The 21,496-nt window shown below is 41.3% G+C and overlaps 1 protein-coding gene across 1 annotated transcript; it reads right to left on the minus strand.

The window, feature by feature from the left end:
• Positions 1 to 1,688: 1,688 nt before the first annotated feature.
• crispld1b (cysteine-rich secretory protein LCCL domain containing 1b) lies at positions 1,689 to 12,344 on the minus strand. Its single transcript, XM_020463280.2, has 15 exons — positions 12,123 to 12,344; positions 11,338 to 11,647; positions 9,697 to 9,815; positions 9,153 to 9,285; positions 8,941 to 9,056; positions 8,658 to 8,758; positions 8,394 to 8,552; positions 8,208 to 8,268; positions 4,291 to 4,357; positions 3,452 to 3,582; positions 3,232 to 3,275; positions 3,083 to 3,155; positions 2,798 to 2,867; positions 2,571 to 2,704; positions 1,689 to 2,319 (listed from the first exon to the last, which is right to left on the minus strand). The coding sequence occupies exons 2-15, from the start codon at positions 11,593 to 11,595 to the stop codon at positions 2,268 to 2,270; spliced, it is 1,518 nt and encodes a 505-aa protein (XP_020318869.1). The 5' UTR covers positions 11,596 to 11,647; positions 12,123 to 12,344; the 3' UTR covers positions 1,689 to 2,267.
• Positions 12,345 to 21,496: the final 9,152 nt, after the last annotated feature.

Consider the following 21,496-nt stretch of genomic DNA (forward strand, 5'->3'; position numbering starts at 1 on the left):
AGGCAGATTAGTCATACTGTACTGTACTACAGTGTGTCAAATTTAAGAGGGTTATACTATAACAGCATTCATCTCGTGGAACTGATTTCTACATATTTTTGCTCATTATTTTATTCAGTAGCAGGTATAATATTAGCTGTAGCTACAAATCTCATTTCACAAACCAGCACCTCTGAGATGACAATGTATTGATTCTTGTGTGGGTCTGTAAGAGTGCGGTCTTTTCATGTTGTGTAACACTCCTGTAGAAGTGAACAGTTGGCGTCTTTGCAAGTAGACTCCTCTGCAACACTGCCTTGTGAATTCTGACAGCGTTCTGATGCATGCCTCTTCTCTCTGGAGAGCAGTGCAGAACTTAACGAGGCCATCAGCAGCTTGTTCTATATCAGACCTGGTCCTCTTCCTGGAAATTTCCTTTCAGTCCAGCCCTACTAGTCACTCAGCAGAATATATATCTTTTTAACCTTTATTTAACTAGGCAAGTCAGTTAAGAACAAATTCTTATTTACACCGAATGGTGATGATAGTGGGGATTGTGTGTTATGTGTCACCACTACACTACAGTGCATACAGTTTATTAACCATGGCTATGCACTAACAAAGGAGGCTAGCGTGAAATGTATATTTCGAAATAAATCATTTTATGGATAAAGGTCAATCTGTCTGTCATGTTAGATTCCCCTGTCTCTGTTCCATATTTAAGTTTGTCTGTACCACTTAGAGCTATAATATTCAACTATCTCTTTGTATGTTGACTGACCATAGGTTAGTCAGCAGCATTAGCTGACCAGCATTAGTTCAAATGCGTTATCCGAAGCAAATTCCTTTCAGACTAAACTATTGAGGAAAATATACTGAATTTGAACTTGTTTCTAAATCTCAACCACTTACATAAAGCATGGGTATGTTTACATTAGGGTAAGTAAGGGTGACTGACAGACCTTTCAGCTGGGATTGACCACATCTGTGGCAGGCATGGGGGAAAATGCATCCCAGGAAGTGAGATTGAGATCAACACACACAAAGTTACTCTTTGTCTGCTCTCCCTAACACACAGCCAGTGGGCCCAAGTAGTTTAACATAAGGGCTTGCTCAGCTTTCATTCTTTACTGCTCCTGCCTGGAAAAGATTTCTGCAAATATTGTTTTTGAAATATTGAATGACTGCCTGAATTCTGTGGATAGACGAACATGTGTAGGGTTGCAAAATTCCAGGAACTTTCGATAAATTCCCTGGTTTGAGGATTCTGTATTTCCTGCTTATTCCCGAGAATCCTCCAACCTGGATTTCTGGAAAACATGGGAATTTGACATTTTGCAACCTTAAACATGTGTAACAGTTGTATAATGTATATACTTATACCATGGTATTGTTGAATACTCCTTTCTGATTTACTTGAAGGGCATTCTAGAGCATAGAAATACGAAAAGCTTTACTACTGAATACCCTGAAGATTAGTAATGCCTTTACAAACAAATGTTGATCCAGGACAGTAAGAAAGTACCCTCTTGGCCATCCATCACAGAATAGCAGTATTTTCCAGAACATTGACAGTGATAGGACAGCTTTTCTAACAACGTCAGGTAGCGCTTTATACACTACTGTATTATGAACAGCAGCAATCAATGGAGAACTGATATTTAAGGTTCTTGAAACAGATAATGGCGATACTGAATGTTCAGCAAAAAGACATGAATCAATCACGTTTATTTATAAAGCCCTTCTTGAATGAACGAATTTTCTGTCTTTTCAGAATTTACCATTGATTTATTCATAAATGTAAATAAATAATGCATATTTCGGCTGTCTCACCCTTTACGGTTCAGGCTATGACATTTTCTGACACACTCCTGGCCAGCCAGGCTTGAACTGTAAAAATCTATGAATAAAGACTATACTATATATTTTGCATCATGAAAAATACAACAGCCATCAAAACGTAATAGTTAAAAAAAATATGCATACAAAATAAAATAAAAACAATACATTTTAAATATCATAGAATGAAAACATTTACTATGCATGCTCATTACAGTATATATTTTTCTGTTCTGATACAAATGTGTTTTTTTAATTTTTTTTTTACATTCAACTTATTTACAACATATTATATACATCAAATAAACAAGCTTAAAGATACACTGTTTAAATGTATATCTTTTATAGGTTGTGCAGCTTGGCAAGAGAAGGAAACCACAAGTAATGTGATTACTGGCCGTGAAATGACAAGTGCTCTTTTTCATTGCCAGTGTCCTTGCAATGTGAATTCAAATGACTGCAAATACTCTGAATGCTTTGCCACCTGAGGGATTCTGTAGGCTGGGGGGAGAATGAACACTGGTGTTAGTTTGGATTCAGCTAAGAACAGTTTACACCGTCAAGCCAAGGTATATGACACTGATACTAGTCTACATCTACATACTGTATCAGCAAAGGGAAGGAGTTTTTTCTGATCCCCATAGCTGACCAGGAAAAACTCCTGGTCCCTAGCCATTATACATCCAAAAGCATTTGGAACAAAGTAAAACCCCCCACAATTGACCTGTATTTCCTTTATCCAAATCCCTTACCTTTCTGAAGAGATTCCATTCTGATAGCTACCGCTGTACTGTCTCCTCTTGTCCACGGGTTGCACATCCAGGTAGCCTCCTGAGTCATTCTGAATTACACCAGCATGGATGGCCGCTCGACATATACTGGATTTCTATAAAAAACAAGGTAGATTAGCATAGCACAAACGTCAGTTCTATGGAGAGAAATATAATCTGTATAGAAGGCCATTGTCAGACAGACTTACATCCGAATAATATTGTGTTCCAATGACTCTGGCACGGGTCTCATGCAGACAATTGCGGGGGCAATACAACCTGGTGAAGGAAAATTGCCATGATCACAGTAGTCAATCAATCAAATGTATTTATAAAGCCCTTACATCAACTGATGTCACAAAGTGCTGTAAAGGAACCCAGCCTAAAACCCCAACCAGCAAGCAATGCAGGTGTAGTCTATACCTATCCAAACCAATCAACTTTACAGAAGAAGAGTATCACGTTTGGTTTATTAGAGTGAGCTCTTTCTTTACCTTGGACAGTGCCGTGCAGGTCTTTTGTAGGGACAGAACCGTGCAACAGTGGTCTCACACAGTACTGCCTTTACTGAGAAGCAAAGATGCCACAATGTCATTTGAAAAATACATGCATTGAGACAAAGGTGAAACAAGATCAGACATACCTGGTACAGAGAATACTTTGAAAGCATTTGCACTCCTGTTCATCCTGTAAATTTGAATAATTTGGTGTGAAAACGTGACTTGCTGCTTTATTATAAACAAACATAAGAGTGAAGTTGCATCCCAAATGGCATCAAATTCCCTATGGGCCCTGGTCAAAAGTAGTGCACTACATACAGAATTGAGTGCCATTTGAGACAAAGCTGTGTAAAATTAACTCACCCAAGAGACTGAATTCCATTTTTGTATGACTTTGTGAAATGTGGTTTTCTTCCTTGTCTTGTAACATCCAGCCAGCCTCCATCGTTGTCTATTACTCCAGCATGTAAACCAGCTCCACAAACACTTGATTGCTGAAAAATGAAACATGTTTCACTACTCTTTATATGCTATGAAAGGGACATGGCATTTTCCAGGAAGTAGCCTTGTAGTCTTTGAACTTTTGTAGGCTTTTTGAATGGTCATCAATGGGCAAAAATGCAGCCCAATGGTCTTCAGCGCAACAAAAAAAAAGAATAAAAAGGCATCTGGCAGAAGTAAATTCATCTACAAACACAAATATAATTTCATATACATCTTAAATTACTGTGTTTTCACAAAATCTATGAGTCCGTTCTAAAGATTAGTGGACAGGACCCAGATGTTTGACGTAGTACAAAGTCAATTGCATAGCTCATGTAACCTTTATTTAACTAGGCAAGTCCGTTAAGAGCAACTTCTTATTTACAATGATGGCCTACCCCAGCCAAACCTGGATGACACTGGGCCAATTGTACGCCGCCCTATGGGACTCCCAGTCACGGCCGGATTTGATACAGCCTGGATTTGTACCAGGGACTGTAGTGACACCTCTTACACTGAGATGCAGTGCCTTAGACCGCTGCACCACTTAGGAGCCCTAAAGAAGGAAGGTTTTGGCTTTCCCTAATTATTTTAATTAGATGATAAAAATACATCAATAAAATGACTGAAGTTGTACCGTCATTTTATATCTAGTATCCCACAACTCATGCAGTTGGAATACATTTTTAAAAGTAATAGATAGTGTTTTCTGTTCGTACCATATCATAATACGCAGTCCCTATGACTTTTCCTGGGCTGGACAAGCATCCAGGAGGACACTCGTACCTGTAGGAAGAAACAACATTTCAAACTCAGTTTTGACCCATTCACAGAAATTAGTGTAGGGTAATTAAAAAGGCATTCCATGGCAAGCTATAGTGACTTTGGTAATTTATACTAGAATACATTTAAAAAAATGTATCCATAATGTCATTTTTTTATATCTGTATCCATATTGTCCATGAGTTTCTACTTGATAGACCATATGGTTCAAGATAAAATACCCTAATTAACGTAACAGAAAATCAAATCAACAATGGCATTATTTTCAATTAACTCTGCAAATCAAATGTTATTTGCCACATGCTTCGTAAACAACAGGTGTAGACTAACAGTGAAATGATTACTTCCTTTTTCAAAAATGCACAGTTAAAGAAAAGATTTAAACAGAAATAGTGACGAGGAATAAATACACAGTGAATAATGACTAAAAAAACATGGCTATATACAGGGAGTAACAGTACTGAGTCGATGTGCAGGGGTATGAGGTAAGAGGTAGCTATGTACATATAGGTAGGGTTAAAGTGTTCAGGGTCCTATTGTTTTCAGACCTGGTTCACTTGTACCACTTGCCATGCAGTAGCAGAGAGAACAGTCTATGGCTTGGGTGGCTAGAGTCTTTGACAATATTTTGGGCCTTCCTCTGACACCGCCTGGTATACAAGTTCTGGAGGGCAGTGAGCTCGGCCGCAGTGATGTACTGGGCCAGGTGTGGACCTTCTGTAGCGCCTTGCGTTCGGGTACCTTGCACTTGCCTTACCAAGAAGTGATGCAGCCAGTGAAGATGCTCTCAATGGTACTTTTTAAGGATCTGAGGGCTCATGACAAATCTTTTCAGCCTCCTGAGGGGGGGGATGAGGTGCTGCGTGCAATCTTCACAACTGTGTGGGTGTGGACCATGTTAATTTCTTAGTGATGTGGACACTGAGGAACTTGAAGCTCTTGACCTGCTCTATTACAGCCCCATCAATGTGGACGGGGGTGTGCTCGCACCTCCATTTCCTATATTCCACGATCAGCTCCTTTGTCTTGCTGATGTTGAGGGATTGGTTGTTGTTCTGGCACCACACTGCCAGGTCTTTGACCTCCTGCCTATAGGCTGCCTCATTGTTGTCGGTGAACAGTCTTACCACTGTTGCTTCGTCAGAAAATGTAATGATGGTGTTGGAGTCATGCACCGCCACGCAGTTGTGTGTGAACAGGGAGTAAAAGAGGAGACTAAGCACACACCCCTGAGGGGCCCCCGTGTTGATGGTCTGCGTAGCAGATGTGTTGTTGCCTACGCTTGCCCCCTCAGGTGGCCTGTCAGGAAGTTCATTGTCCAGTTGCAGAGGGAGGTGTTCAGTCCCAGGGTCCTGAGGTCAGTGATTATCTGGGAGGGGACTACAGTGTTGAATGCTGAGCTGTAGTCAATGAACAGCATTCTCACAAATGTATTGCTTTTGTCCAGGTGGGTGTGGGCAGTGTGGAGTGCAATAGAGATTGCGTCATCTATGGCTCTGATAGGACTCCCAACTATTAACTTTGCCACCAGTTTGGCAACAAAACATTGATTACCCCACCCCCCCCCCCCCCCCCTTGCACACAGAAACGCATACAAAGCTCTCCCTTGCCCTCCATTTGGCAAATCTGACCATAATTATATCCTCCTGATTCCTGCTTACAAGCAAAAACTAAAGTAGGAAGCACCATGAAGCAGATGCTAAGCTACAGGACTGTTTGTGAAGGCACGGACTGGAATATGTTCCGGGATTCTTCCGGAGGAGTATACCACATGAGTCACTGTGCATCAATGACGCCGTCCCCACAGTGACTGTGTGTACATACCCCAACCAGAAGCCATGGATTATAGGCAAAATCCGCACTGAGCTAAAGGGTAAAGCTGCCGCTTTCAAGGAGCGGAACTATAACCTTGAAGCTTAAAAGAAATCCCGCTATGCCCTCCGATGAACCATAAAACAGGCAAAGCATCAATACAGGACTAAGATCGAATTGTTCTAAAATGGCTCTGACGCTCGTCAGATGTGGCAGGGCTTGCAAACTATTACAGACTACAAAGGGAAGCACAGCCGAGAACTGCAAAGTGACACAAGCCTACCAGACGAGCTGAATAACTTCTAGGCTCGCGTCGAAGCAAGTAACAGTGAAACATACATGAGAGCATGCTATGACCAACTGGCAATGTCTTCACAGACATTTTCAAACACTCCCTGTCTGAGTCTGTAATACCAACATGATGTTTCAAGCAGATCACCATAGTCCCTGTGCCCAGGAGCACTAAGGTAACCTGCCTAAATGACTACCGGCCCATAGCACTCACGTCTGTAGCCATGAAGTGCTTTGAAAAGCTGGTCATGGCTCACATCAACACCATTATCCCAGAAACCTTAGACTCACTCCAATTTGGATACCTCCCCAACGGATCCACAGATGATGCAATTTCTATTGCACTCCACACCTGGACAAAAGGAACACCTATGTGAGAATGCTATTCATTGACTACAGCTCAGCGTTCAACACCATAGTGCCCTCAAAGGTCATCACTAAGCTAAGGACCCTGGGACTAAACACCACCCTCTGCAGCTGGATCCTGGACATCCTGATGGTCCGCCCCCAGGTGGTAAGGGTAGGTAACAACACATCCGCCACGCTGATCCTCAACATGATGGCCACTCAGGGGTGCGTGCTCAGTCTCCTCCTACACTCCCTGTTCACTCATGACTGCACGGCCAGGCACGACTCAAACTCCATCATTAAGTTCGCAGATGACAACAGTGGTAGGCCTGATCACAGACAATGATGAGACAGCCTATAGGGAGGTGGTCAGAGGCCTGACCATGTGGTGCAAGGACAACAACCTCTCCCTCAACGTGATCAAGACAAAGGAGTTGATTGTGGACTACAGGAAAATGAGGACCGAGCACACCCCCATTCTCATCGATGGGGCTGTAGTGGAACAGATTGAGAGCTTCAAGGTCCTTGGCGTCCACATCATCAAGAAACAAACATGGTCCAAGCACACCAAGACAGTCGTGAAGAGGGCACGCCAAAACCAATTCCCCCTCAGGAGACTGAAAAGATTTGGCATGGTTCCTCAAAAGGCTCTACAGCTGCACCATCGAGAGCATCCTGACGGGTTGCATCACTGCCTGGTATGGAAACTGCTGGGCCTCTGACCACAAGGCACTACAGAGGGTAATGCATACGGCCCAGTACGTCACCGGGGCAAAGATTCCTGCCACCCAGGACCTCTATACCAGGCGGTGTCAGAGGCAGGGCCCTAAAATTTCTCAAAGACTTCAGTCACCCTAGTCATATACTGTTCTCTCTGCTACCGCACGGAAAGCATTACCGGAGCACCGAGTCTAGGTCCAATAGGCTTCTAAACAGCTTCTACCCCCCAAGCCATACGACTCCTGAATATCTAATCAAATGGTTACCCAGACTATCTGCATTGCCCACCCCCCCACCCCATTTCTACATTGCTGCTACTCTCTGTTATCATCTATGCATAGTCACTTTAATAACTCTACCTACATGTACATATTACCTCAATACCGGTACCCCGCATATTGACTCTGTACTGGTACCCCCTGTATATAGCCTAGCTATTGTTATTTTACTGCTGCTCTTTAATTATTTGTTACTTTTATCTCTTACTTTTTTGGGGGGTATTTTCTTTAAAAAAGGTTACATTTAATTTTTACAAAAAAACAGCATTGTTGGTTAAGGGCTTGTAAGTAAGCGTTTCACTGTGAGGTCTACATATGTTGTATTCGGCGCATGTGACAAATAACATTTGATTTGTAAACCTAGGTAAGTGACAACATCCACTTTAGGAACAACTTAGGCCTACCTATTACACGTGGTTTCTTTACAACGATCACGCAGCTTTGTCTCACAGTCCATCTGTTGACCTTTGAAAATAAGAAAAACAATTTCACTTAGACCTTCTGGCAGTGGTACAAAATATAGACTTTTATCCTACTGTATAATGACATTGTGTATTAGAAACCGTGTCAAATTTGTGATAAATTCTTACACATTTGCACTGTGCTGACCACCTCATTCCTCTCCATGTTGTCATTGGGTGATGGTATTGGGGGTTGCGGTCTCGACCTTGGCTCTTGGGCCCTCGGCTCTGGCTCGATGTAGTTTGTCTCCTCTAGTTCAGGGGCAGGACGTCGATCGACTCCGTTCTCTGAAAAAGAACAAGTGTCACATCACATGTAATATAGTCTGCAAAACAAAATGTATAAAAGCAACCAATTTGTTATGGCACAACTTTTTTCTGAAAGCAGCCGACCTTTATAGCAGAGATTATCCCTACAGCCTCCACCGTAGCTGGGCGGACAGGCAGAGCACGGGCTGCCATGTTTGTATGGGGCATGCCCCCACCAGTTTCCCCTGCACGCAAATGACATCATAAAACACACTGAACCTTTTGACCCAATCCTTCCCAGTTCCCATACACTACATAACATACAGCAGTTGAAAATAAGAATCTGAACTTAATTATTTTCTTTGGGGGGGGGGGGGGGGGGGGGGGGGGGGGACATAAGAACAATTAAAAAACCTTTCAAACTTACGGCGGTGAGTAGTTGCAAACCAAGTACACAGCTTTAGTCCAAATCATGCCCCACACATTCATGTTGTAGCATATATTAATAGCACATCCAATATGGCTGCTTGTTGCCCAAACCATCTGCAAAGACAACAAAGTAGCTACCTTCAGTTAGTAGTCCTCTCAGACTTCTGACCTTAAATAAGGTTTTATGATATTGTTATAGGAAACTCTTACCTGTGTGTAGTGAGTGCAGACAGGACCAGAGCATCTGAAGGGGCAGTCTGGGTTACACTCCTGTGGATAGGGATAGCTGTAGTCTCTCACTTCATCATACCAGGCCTGGACGTGAAATGTTGGTGGTCGGTCTCTGAGGAAAGTAGAAACTAAACTATTTAAATAACTAGGGTTTCCCAAACTCGGTCCTGGGGCCTCCCAGGGTTGCATGTTTAGTTTTTTTGCCCTAGTACTACACAGCGGATTCAAATAATCAAAGCTTGATGATGAGTTGGTTATTTTAAAATCAGCTGTGTAGTGCTAGGGCAAAAAAACTAAATATCCACCCATGGGAGGCCCTGGGACCGAGTTTGGGAAACCCTAAACTAGATACAACCCACAGCATTATACAGTATCAGTACTCACTGTACAGTCTAATCACACATTGGTTGCCTCATGAGTTTATAGGACCCCACAACATGTTAGGAAAAGAGCATACACTATAACTGTATAATGACATAATGCATATAATCAATCTGGTCATCTCTCCAGATACTATACAGACCTTCCCCAGTGGGCACCCAGGTTTTGTCCAATCTGAGTTAGCATGTGTTGTGGTCCATGCTCCCACAGGCAGGTGTGTGCCCAGTGCTCGGCACTCCTCTCCAGATCTGTATCCCAAACCTTTGAAATGCCAAAGTCAGAGTTATTCTGATAAGATAAAGACATATCTGCAGGCACATCAGATTGGTGCTAGTGCTACTGATACACTTAAGACAGATTGTATTAGTATTACTCTTGAAAGACAAAACTCTTGATAAACAAAGATTGTAAATACAAATTCTAACATTCTTCACAGAAAGTGTTTCGGGGGCCCTGATGGCATTTTTAGTATTCCTGGTCTCTTTGCCTCAACTCTCCACTGGGCACAGACGTCAATTCAATGTCTATTCTACATTGGTTCCACATCATTTCATTGAAATGACGTGGAAACAACGTTGATTCAATCAGTGTGTGCCCAGTGGGTCTGCACTAAAGTGCAACAACCTACATGATCGAGATCTTATAAATGGGTCAAGTGAAGTTAAAAACTATCATCTATTTGTGCACCACTTGTTTCTTACAAAGAACTACATAGATATGACTTGAGGAATTCTAACGTTTCAGCCAAGTTGTAGTAAAATTGTCCATTAGAAGAATAGGTGTAGTGTGCTGCTGTTCTGCTGTTTAACTGCACTAACACCCATCAAGGTTAATTGAAAAATGTGCCAGTCAGCTACCCTGTACAGTCCTAATGTCTTCCATGTGTAGAACATTACATTAGTGATATCTGCATTCTGCACTGCTTAGGGTTAAAGCAACGGGCTTGAGGCCAATGGACATGCTTGACTGCAATGGACATACCATAGGACTGCAATACAATATATGCCATTTAGCAGAAACATTTATCTAAAGTGACTGACAGTCATGCGTGCATATATTTTACATATGGTTGGTCCTGGGAATCGAACTGACCACCCTGGCAGCGCAAACGCCATGCTCGAACAACTGAGCCACAGTGTATCCACACAGGATACAAATCTCCATTTATGCATGGGAAATCATCCAAATTAACCACCAGACTTCAAAGGATGATGCTCAACTGTTACACGTTTGAATCAACACAGATCCAGCTTTGTTGCCAAATGAAATACAAAGAAAGACACTAATATTTGAAGATGTGAGTTGAAATGGTTGAGGCAGAGTGAACGATAACAGTGGAGGTGAGAGCTGGCTGCTTACCAAGGCAGGGGGCAGAGCTTGAGGTTTGGCAGGGCCAGTAACACACTGGCTTTATTGCTTGGCTGTCGGTCATGCTTGTTTTAAGGTTTTGATCTATTTGAGCACTCTGTGCTCCCAGAACTTGGTGTGAAACCTCTGTGTTGGCCCGGACTTTGCAGATGTGCTCTGCTGAACCCCATGGATGGTTGAATTGGTTTGAAAATGTTCCAGATTCTCACTACTCGTTGAGCAAGTATCATTAGCTAAGATGAAGTATCAGTGCAAAATAACTAACTAACACTTGCTTCAATCTGTAGTACTGTACAATCTCCTACGTTCTCTAGTATGGGCAAGTCATATTCCAATTGCCTTCAGTTCATCTTAGGATGACCTAAATATAACATAAATGTGTGATGCAGACACAGCAGGTCCTGGTTTAGCTTACCATATACTCCATATTTGAAGCTTGAGGATAAACTTGACCTCTCAGGTTGTTGTGCAAATCAAGTATGAGGTGCATATCACCCTCAGTGATGGCTCTCTTCCCTCGCTGTTTGGACACCCACCACTCATCATCTTTGTTCATATACTTCTCCAGTAACAACTCCAGGTGAGTAGAGTTAGGGATCACCATAGAAAGTACTGTTTGCACAAAGAATAGCAGACCAAACCCTCGTAGCCAGTCCTGAGTTCCACACTTCATGATGACTGATTAGCCTCTCAAGCCTCCAATACAAAAATCTGTATTCTGTTGGCTAAACAAGAGACAAAATAAAATACAAGCATTCAGAGATCTGTAATCCATTGTATACTATTTGTTATTGATTAATACATTCACTTGAATGTGAGTAATGATGATTTATCACATCTTTGGCACATGGATATCATACACTAGAACTGATACTGTACATATATATATTTGGTGTATTTTAAGTGCATGATAGTAGGTCAATTGAACTGTTTGCACAATTTCTCACAAGGAAAACATGTACGTTTTTGCCAAGCACATGCAATATTTCATGACCATGCATATTGCATGTGAAATTCTCTCACAGGCTGACAAGGCAAGTCTCATCTGATCCTGTTATAGTCTAGTAAACCCGACCCACCGTAGTAGCGTTGATACATTGTTGGAGGCAACAAGTCTGCCTAGACTGGCTATTCCTGTTATAATACAAAACAGTATTTTCGTTATCCCAATGACGAATATAACATTTACAAATGATTTACCTTTTACCGAACACTGTTGTTTAATCTGGTCAACTATCCTCAGGAAACAATGTCCAACTCCAAAAGTTTTATTGCAGCCGAATGAAAGCTACTCTTCATACATAATAAGATTTATGACATCTCTCATAACAGGAGCCAAAACTTTCGTACGGATAAAGTATCATACATCCAACAAAAAGTCGAGAGAGTTACCTGTATTATATCTCAAATACGAGCGCTCCCTGCATTTATATGCCAAATTTGGATGTTGCATTAAGTTACGCGTCTGACCACGCCTCCTCCAGAGCGTTCGCAGGTTGAACTATTTAAAGACTCTGGTTCTGATTCCAGCCATCCCACTCAAAGTGACTGCAAGGTAAACTTTGGACAATGACAGCCCACTCATATGTAAATTCAGTATTTCTTTAGAATAGTATTTCTGTATTTTATGTTTTCTTTAAGATGTGATTTTTTTCAATTATAACATTTACTGTGAGTTTAATTCAGTCTTTTTCGCTGAATGATCCATTATTGTATTGTTCAAGCAGATTTCCAATCCCCCCAAAATCACTGGCTATGTTATTGCAAGCCTCAATAGCTTTGTGCCTGCATCCATGACACTAAGAAAAGTGTTGCACTGTCCTTGTTCTCCTCCTGTAGGCCTACTCCCTGCCATTTTATGGAGCATGACCCCACTGAGCTCTGCAGATCAAATCAACTGTGTTCAAAATCATCAAAACTGATAAGGCTTTGTACACTTCAGTCAGCATCAACCCAAGTTCCAGACACAAGTTATTTTTCTCGGGTGGGTATAATGAGCATTTTCACAGGAGAAAGCTGGCATCCTCTATGGAGAGGACACGCTTTGCTCCCTGCTTTATAAGTGCATTCCTGAGGATCAGATTCTCAGAACCTTAGGTCATGCTGACTTCAACCCTGCATTCCTACTAAGACTTCTAGAGGAATCAACCCACATCACCGAGAAATGTAAACTCAGCTGGAAGAAATGAAGCCAGTGCCCACCTAACAGAGGTAACAAGTTGCTGTACAGTGCCATGGTTGCTTCCTGGCGACTGCATTGATGGGGACACTTGTACAAGCAAAGACATTATGGGTGCCTGAGTACCTCTGCCAATTTCAAGTTGCCTTCTAGGGGAAATTAAATCGCATTGATAGTCCTCTTCAGTGATTTATAGTAGAAAGGCAGACACTCCCATGCTAGGGGTCAATTAGGTTCCAAGTCAGTGTGGAACCAAACAGGTCCAAGAGATAATTGGCTTATGGCTGGGCCTAAACAAATTATCTGTAATGAGGTTGACCAGGGACATACTTTTTCATCATATTTAGCAGTGTACAAAACATTTCAGCAGGTAGTCGACATTGTGTCAAAGTAACTTTATCCTATGTTTCCCCTAGTATTCCTTTCATTCCGTGTCTTTATAGGACTTACTTATTTGCAAAATGTATATTATAACCAGTCTTCAAATCGGGACATAGTTAAATATTCACAAAGGAATATTCCACTGCAGGCTGAGTTTACTTTGTCAGGCTCGCCCTCTGGTGTTTTTTTTCCTCACTACAACTGCTGCTAAAATCTCTGCTCACGCATTTGGACTTCCCAATCACTTTCTCTAGCAAGAAATCAAGTTCACGATTCTTATACACTCAGTTACAGTATATACCAGTCTTTATTCTGTAACATTTGTAAAAGGCAATAGCAATTATATGGACACAAAACTAAATGGAATTCAATGGTGTAAAAATATGTTGCATCCTGTATCTAAAGTACATGTTATCAATGTTCTGGACAACTTTCAGACATACACTGCCATTTAAAAGTTTGGGGTCACTTAGAAATGTCCTTGTTTTTGAAAGAAGAAAAAAGAAGAAGAAGAATTCTCTGTTAAAATAACATCAAATTGATCAGAAATACAGTGTAGACATTGCTAATGTTGTAAATGACTATTGTAGCTGGAAACGTAAGGGTTTTTATTGAATATCTACATAGGCATACAGAGGCCCATTATCAGCAACCATCACTCCTGTGTTCCAATGGCACGTTGTGCTAGCTAATCCAAGTTTATAATTTTAAAAGGTTAATTGATCATTAGAAAACCCTTATTAGAAAACCCCCAGCTGAAAGCTGTTGTGCTGATTAAAGAAGCAATAAATCTGTCCTTCTTTAGACTAGTTGTGTATCTGGAGCATCGGCATTTGTGGGTTCGATTACAGGCTCAAAATGGTCAGAAACTAACTTTGTTCTGAAACTCGTCAGTCTATTTTTGTTCTGAGAAATTAAGGCTATTCCATGAGAGAAATTGCCAAGAAACTGAAGATCTCATACAACGATCTCATATATATATATATTTTCTTTTTATTTATTTTGATTTTTATGTATGACAAATAAAAACAGAAATAACTTATTTGGGCTCCCAAGTGGCGCAGCGGCCTAAGGCACGACATCCCAGTGCTAGAGGCGTCACTACAGACACCCTGGTTCAAATCCAGGCTGTGTTACAACCGGCCGTGATTGGGAGTCCCATAGGGCGGCACACAATTGGCCCAGTGTCATCCAGGTTTGGCCAGTATAGGCCGTCATTGTAAATAAGAATTTGTTCTTAACTGACTTGCCTTTTTAAATATATATTTTTTAAATGTACTTAAGTATTCAGACCCTTTGCTATGAGACTCGAAATTGAGCTCAGGTGCATCCTGTTTCCATTGATCATCATTGAGAGGTTTCTACAACTTGATTGGAGTCCACCTGTGGTAAATTCAATTGATTGGACATGATATGTCTATATAAGGTCCCACAATAGATAGTGCATGTCAGAGCAAAAAATGAAGCCATGAGCTCGAAGGAATTGTCCGTAGAGCTCCGAGACAGGATTGTGTCGAGACAGAAGGGTACCAAAAACATCTGCAGCATTGAAGGTCCCCCAAGAACACAGTGGCCTCCATCATTCTGAAAAGGAAGAAGTTTGGAACCACCAAGGCTCATCCTAGAGCTGGCCGCCAAGCCAAACTGACCAATCGGGGGAGAAGGGCCTTGGTCAGGGAGGTGACCAAGAACCCGATGGTCACTCTGACAGAGCTCCAGAGTTCCTCTGAAGAGATGGGAGAAACTTCCAGAAGGATGACTATCTCTGCAGCACTCCACCAATCAGGCCTCTATGGTAGAGTGGCCAGACAGAAGCCACTCCTTAGTAAAAGGTACATGACAAGCCGCTTGGAGTTTGCCAAAAGGCCCCTTAAGACTCTCAGACCATGAGAAACAGGTCTGATGAAACGAAGATTGAACTCCTTGGCCTGAATGCCAAACGCCACATATGGAGGAAACCTGGCACCATCCATACGGTGAAGCATGGTGGTTGCAGAATCAAGCCGTGGGGATGTTTTCAGCGGCAGGGACTGGGAGACTAGTCAGAATACAGGGAAAAATGAACGATGTAAAGTAAAGAGAGATCCTTGATGAAACCCTGCTCCAGAGCGCTCAGGACCTCAGACTGGAGGGAAGGTTCACCTTCCAACAGGACAACGACCCTAAGTACACAGCCAAGACAACGCAGCAGTGACTTGCGGACAAGTCTCTGAATGTCCTTGAGTTGCACAGCCAGAGCCCAGACTTGAACCCGATCAAACATCTCTGGAGAGACCTGAAAATACCTGTGCAGTGATGCTCCCCATCCAACTTGACAGAGCTTGAGAGGATCTGCAGAGAAAAATAGGAGAAACTCCCCAAATACAGGTGTGCCAAGCTTGGAGCATCATATTAAAGAAGAACCAAGGCTGTAATCGCTGCCAATGATGCTTCAACAAAGTACTGATTAAAGGGTCTGAATACTAAATGGGATATTTCAGCCTTTATTTTTGATAAATTAGCAAACATTTCTTAAACCTGTTTATACTTTGTCATTATTGGGTATTGTGTGTAGATTGATGAGGGGAATTTTTTTTAAATCAATTTTAGAATAAGGCTGTAACGTAACAAAATTAGGAAAAAGTGAAGGCGTCTGAATCCTTTCCGAATGCACTGTTTATCCCCTTTATTTATCCCATGGTTCTGACTTGGTGTTGTCGTGCAAATTCAGTACTCAGAGAGATTTGGTCATTTCTTCAAACAATCATCTTATTATAACAGCGATTAACTATTGCAATAATGAGGCTGGTCGACCCCCCACCATTGAGTGTTGGACAGAGTAACCTAACCTTTACACAAATGCAGAGTACTATATATAGCTGACACTAACAATGCTCAGTCATGGTTGGTTCAACCCCCTCATACAGACCAAGGAGCATCATAATCCACTCTGGGTTCATCCCAGTCTTATCTGCACATGGGTTGTTGTCTTAACCCCACCCTGACTTAGTTTTCAAGATGCAAGGATGATTTTGAGACAATGAGGGATTGTTCTACTCCTACGCGATCTCTTGTAAAACATTCTTGTCTCTGTAATGCAGTCTTTAACTCATTTGTCAGCTCAAGCCATCTCTGGTGATATATACGCCCAGATTAGCTGCAGGGAACAAGAGTGGAGACCATAGAAACACAGACACTAACAGGACAGAAATATCCTCTGTTTTGTTAAGTATTAATTGCTAACTATTAATATCAAACAAATCAGGTAAATATGTAATTTGTCTATCACAGTGTACAGGGAGAATACTGTAAGAACATCTCATGTTCGGAATTCTGTCGCTGTACATTTCAAAAGTGCTGAACTAATAGTTATATTGACTACATCTGTCTTAGCTCTCTCATTTTTAATCAAAATGACAGATTGCCTCTCATCTGCTCATTGTTCCCTTATGCCATAGTTTGTACATTTGAATTGTCAGTAGAAACCAAATTTACTTAAGCAGGCCAGCTATGTTTTTTAAAAAGGCAGTATATGAGGCTCAATGAACTGTTCCACTGCCAGACAAGGCCCCGCTGATAGCCAGGTGTAGCGGTGGTAAGGATTTACTCCATGGTGCTGAAAAGAATGCTCTGCTGTTGGGACAGCTTCATATAGGCCCTAACAGTTTGTGGGCACCGTTTGTCACCGTTATAGTGCAATTCATGTATTGTTTAGTGTTGTGTTGTGTAGTGGCTTTGCTGGCATGCATCTCAAAAACAATTTTTGAGTTTGCCTCACCAAGATTTACATGCTAAAATTGCCACTGTCCATGAGTCAAAGGGCCGGATTCGAGCATATGCCGACTCTGGAATATGTGTGCTGAGGTCAGTGGCTGTAAGCACTGGACCACACAGGCACTGAGTAAACCAATAACTTATAGTGCCTATTGCTTGTCTTCAACATAATAAAGCAATTCAACAAAAAAAAAACGGATTTTCCCTAATGAAAAAACACATCTACCTCCATGGATGACTGTGTATTTTTGACGCATTAATTCCGCGTGATTAAAACAGAAACAACTCAAAGGTGAACATTTTAGGCATTAATTCAATTAGTGCTGTTTTAGTGTGTTTTAGGGAAGGCTTAAAACAAAATAATTAAAAACGACGTGCATATGTATCATCAGTATTCATAGTATTCTTAGTGCTTGTGATAATATCGGAAACTGCCTTAGAGCAGTGGGAGAAGCAGCGCGCTCTGGCTCTGAGCCTCCTGAGTTCATTAGCCATAAAAGTTAATTGCATTTCATTTAGATCTCTATTCATTTCCTTGACCGTAGTTTTAAATACAGTACAGTAGGTGATTTTGGAGAGACAGATATCCATATTGACAACTTGGGAGTGTTGAAGAGTTTGACAAATGTTTTGCTCTTGTTCTCATGGTTTTGTGATACAGTAATTACAGTCAAAGTAATGAAAGTTTAAACACTGCACTACATCCTCTGCACACTCATAAGAATCGATGTATTGCTTGTTTTATCTCACAGTAGTTAATTTGGTTTGGCCTGAAGCTGGACTTGGAATGCAGTGCTGTCCCAGCACAACCTTTGCATTGCTTTGTCAGTAAGGATTGTTGGCAGAGGAAGTACTCATACACTTTCTATTAAGTAGGCAGTTTGAAGACCATACAGGTACAGTAGAAATTGCATTGCAATATGGGAGGAAATAAATATATTTGTTAGGTAGCTAACTTCACTCTAACATTATTCCATGCATGTCATTCCTGACGTTTTACTAAATCCTTAGAATGTTGGGATAATTTGTCAAACATGGCTGATTTGGTCTAATTATGGATAAATACGATCTTTTCTATTTGGCCTATCAAATAGAGGCATGAGAATCTGGCATCCCTTTGCTCTCCAAAATCAGCCTAAAACATCCATCAGTCTGTGGTTGGCGTTGGCAGGAAAAGAATGCAAGCACTTATGGGTACAAAAACTCCATATCTCTCAAAGAGAGCCAGCAGTAGCTTAGCCTTAGCTCTATTAGCTGATAGAATAGGATACATGTGACCTGTGTAAATGTATCAGGAAGAGCAAATCACCTATTCCAGCTGTATCTATCCACTTCATACAGTGAATTTTGCATTTTGTGAATGACATTATGGATTGAATAATATCCAGTAACATTCTCCAGGAAATGCTATCTGCATACTTTTTGTAACTGAACAATTGAAAAATCAAACAAAAATCTTGTGTTAAATGATTACAGAAGTGAGATAGTTGTATTTCCTCCTACATACAGTACTACACATGCTCTTCCAAAATATCGGGCAATGAAATAAGCATGAAATTAAAACATTTAAGGATAATGACACATTTGTAGTCTCAACTGCATGGTGATTGTTATGAAGATGTCCTTAATCACCCCCAAAAAGCTTTTTTTCCAGCAGTTTTGCAGTTCTTGACACTCAAACTGGTTCGCCTGGCACCTACTGTTGCAGGAATTTAATTCCTCTATTTGAATTCCCAATTAAAATGAAACACTCTGTCAATTCATAAGAATTTGTATGACCCTTATTTTATAGAGATGGACAGAGCCCGGTCTTAAAGTCAAATAGCAGCCTTTATTCACGAGAGTACTGAACACGATACAGGTTACCACAGGTTATAAACTGAAAATGACGTCATTAGTTCCAGTACCAACCCGTCTCTTCTCCCACCCTGGTACAAAGGCAGTATCTCAAGCCTTCCCACATCCGTCTCACTACCAATTTAATATATTTTATGGGCCAAGGTCTTCTCGTGTAGATAAGCATTCTAGCCAGTTTGAAGATATTGTTCATTCATTTCTACCAAGGAACAGACAGTCATTGTTCTAACTCTTGACCACATTCACATTTATATTCAGCACTGGGATCAAGAAAGAAAACTCATACATATACAGCAACATAATAGTATTCTGATTAGTACATATACAGTAACATAAAAATATTCTGATTAGTCAGTCCTGATTGAAATGTATACATAATTAGTCATCGTTGATAAAAATTCCCTTAACACCTACCATACCCTGTTCAAAGGTGATTCAATATTTTGTCTTACCCATTCACCCTCTGAATGGCACTTATACACGATCCATGTCTCAGTTGTCTCAAGGATTAAAAATCCTTCTTTAACCTGTGTCCTACCTTTATCTACACTGACTGAAGTGGATTTAACATCAACAGGGCTGTAGTGGAGCTGGTCGAGAGTTTCAAGTTCCTTGGTGTCCACATCATCAACGAACTATCAAACACACCAAAACAGTTGTGAAGAGGGCACGACAGCACCTTTTCTCTGTCAGGAGACTGAAAAGATTTGTTGTGGGTCCCCAGATCCTCAAAAAGATCTACAGCTGCACCTTTGAGTGCACCTCTGACTGGTTGCATCACCGCCTGGTATGGCAACTGCTCTGCATCTGACTGTAAGGTGCTACAGAGTGTAGTGAGTACGGCCCAGTACATCACAGGGGCCAAGCTTCCTGCCATCCAGGACCTATGTACTAGGCGATGTCAGAGGAAGGCCCAAAAATTGTCAAAGACTCCAGTCACCCAAGTCATAGACTGTTCTCTTTACTGCCACACGGCAAGCGGTACCGGAGCGCCAAGTCTAGGACCAAAAGGCTCCTTAACAGCTACTACCCCCAAGCCATAAGGCTGCTGAACAATTAATCAAATGGCCACCCGGACTATTTACATTGACCCCCCTCGCCCCTTTGTTTTCACACGGCTGCTACTCACTGTTTATTATCTATGCATAGTCACTTTACCCCTACCAACATGTACAAATGATCTCGACTAACCTGTACTTTTCTTAACTCTATTTCTTGAACTGTATTGTTGGTTAAGGGCTTGTAAGTAAGCACTTCATGGTAAGGTTGTATTCGGCGCATTTGAACAGACACAATTTGATTTGATTTGAATTTGGAAAAGCGTTGGAGTCAACATGGGCCAGAATCCCTATGGAATGCTTTCGACACCTTGTAGAGTCCATGCACTAATGATTTAAGGCTGTTCTGTGGGCAAAAGGGGGTGCAATGGAATATTAGGAAGGTTTTCCTAATGTTTTGTACAATCAGTGTAGAGAATTATAAAGTTATGTCATAATAATCTCAATAATTAGAGAGCTACAGAATGGAGACTTAGTACCTGCTCAGTCCAATTTGACATTAAATCACACAAAAACCCGTAACTATGTAGTAATAATAACAGTGTGAAATGTTGACCTGGTATCAGCTGATACTAATATGATGAGTGTCAAATCTACTGCTATACATATCATTCTAAGAATATATTTTTGGTGTATATACGCCTAGATGGCATTTGGATTAGTGATAAAGTGTGATTTGGGTTGTTAACTAGATTGTTTTTGATTACATTGTGTACTTGTTTGACATTTTTGTTTAACATCTGCTAAACATTCTGACACTCTACACCTGCTTTGTCCGTCCAGTGCTCGAGTAGCCTGCCCCGTTCCAGTATGGCGCCCAGGTCCCCACAGCCCACCAACACAACCGACTTGAGAAGATCCAACGACATGTTACAGGATGACAACAAATGGCTGCCTCAGACGAGGGGCCATGTCAGTGACAGATCTGCCTGATCCAGTCACAAACTGAACCTTCCCCCTACTCTGACTGACAGGTTCTACAACAGCCCTATGCCATAGTTTGTGAGACTGCTTAATGCTGCTGAACTGTAATATTGTATACTACATCTCATATTTTTTGGTTTACTTAAGTTGGGCTTATGTAGACTGCAATTCAGCTTTTAGCTGCAAATGTGAACAAATCCAAATAAACCTTAAATATATTTTTTTAACTAGGAAAGTCAGTTTGAACAAATTCTTATTTACAATGACAGCCAAACCTGGACGACACTCGGCCAATTGTGCGCCACTGTTATGACTTCTATGAATGGTGAGTGGAGGAGTCAAGCGCAGAGAGCAGGTAATTCCGTACGTGGATCTTTTATTCCAAAGACAGCGGAGACACGGACATGCAAAACACAAAGGCG

This window comes from Oncorhynchus kisutch, linkage group LG27 (assembly GCF_002021735.2).
Source record: "Oncorhynchus kisutch isolate 150728-3 linkage group LG27, Okis_V2, whole genome shotgun sequence".
NCBI classification, from domain to species: Eukaryota; Metazoa; Chordata; class Actinopteri; order Salmoniformes; family Salmonidae; genus Oncorhynchus; species Oncorhynchus kisutch.

Bases quoted from the DNA above. Each gene is read 5' to 3' on its own strand.
- crispld1b (XM_020463280.2), bottom strand. From the start codon at position 11,595: ATGAAGTGTGGAACTCAGGACTGGCTACGAGGGTTTGGTCTGCTATTC. The intron at 8,759-8,940 runs GTAAGTTTGAAA...ATTTGCGTGCAG, and splicing joins GTTTGCAACTACTCACCGCC to GGGAAACTGGTGGGGGCATG. The intron at 2,705-2,797 runs GTAAGTCTGTCT...TGTTTTTTATAG, and splicing joins GAACACAATATTATTCGGAT to AAATCCAGTATATGTCGAGC.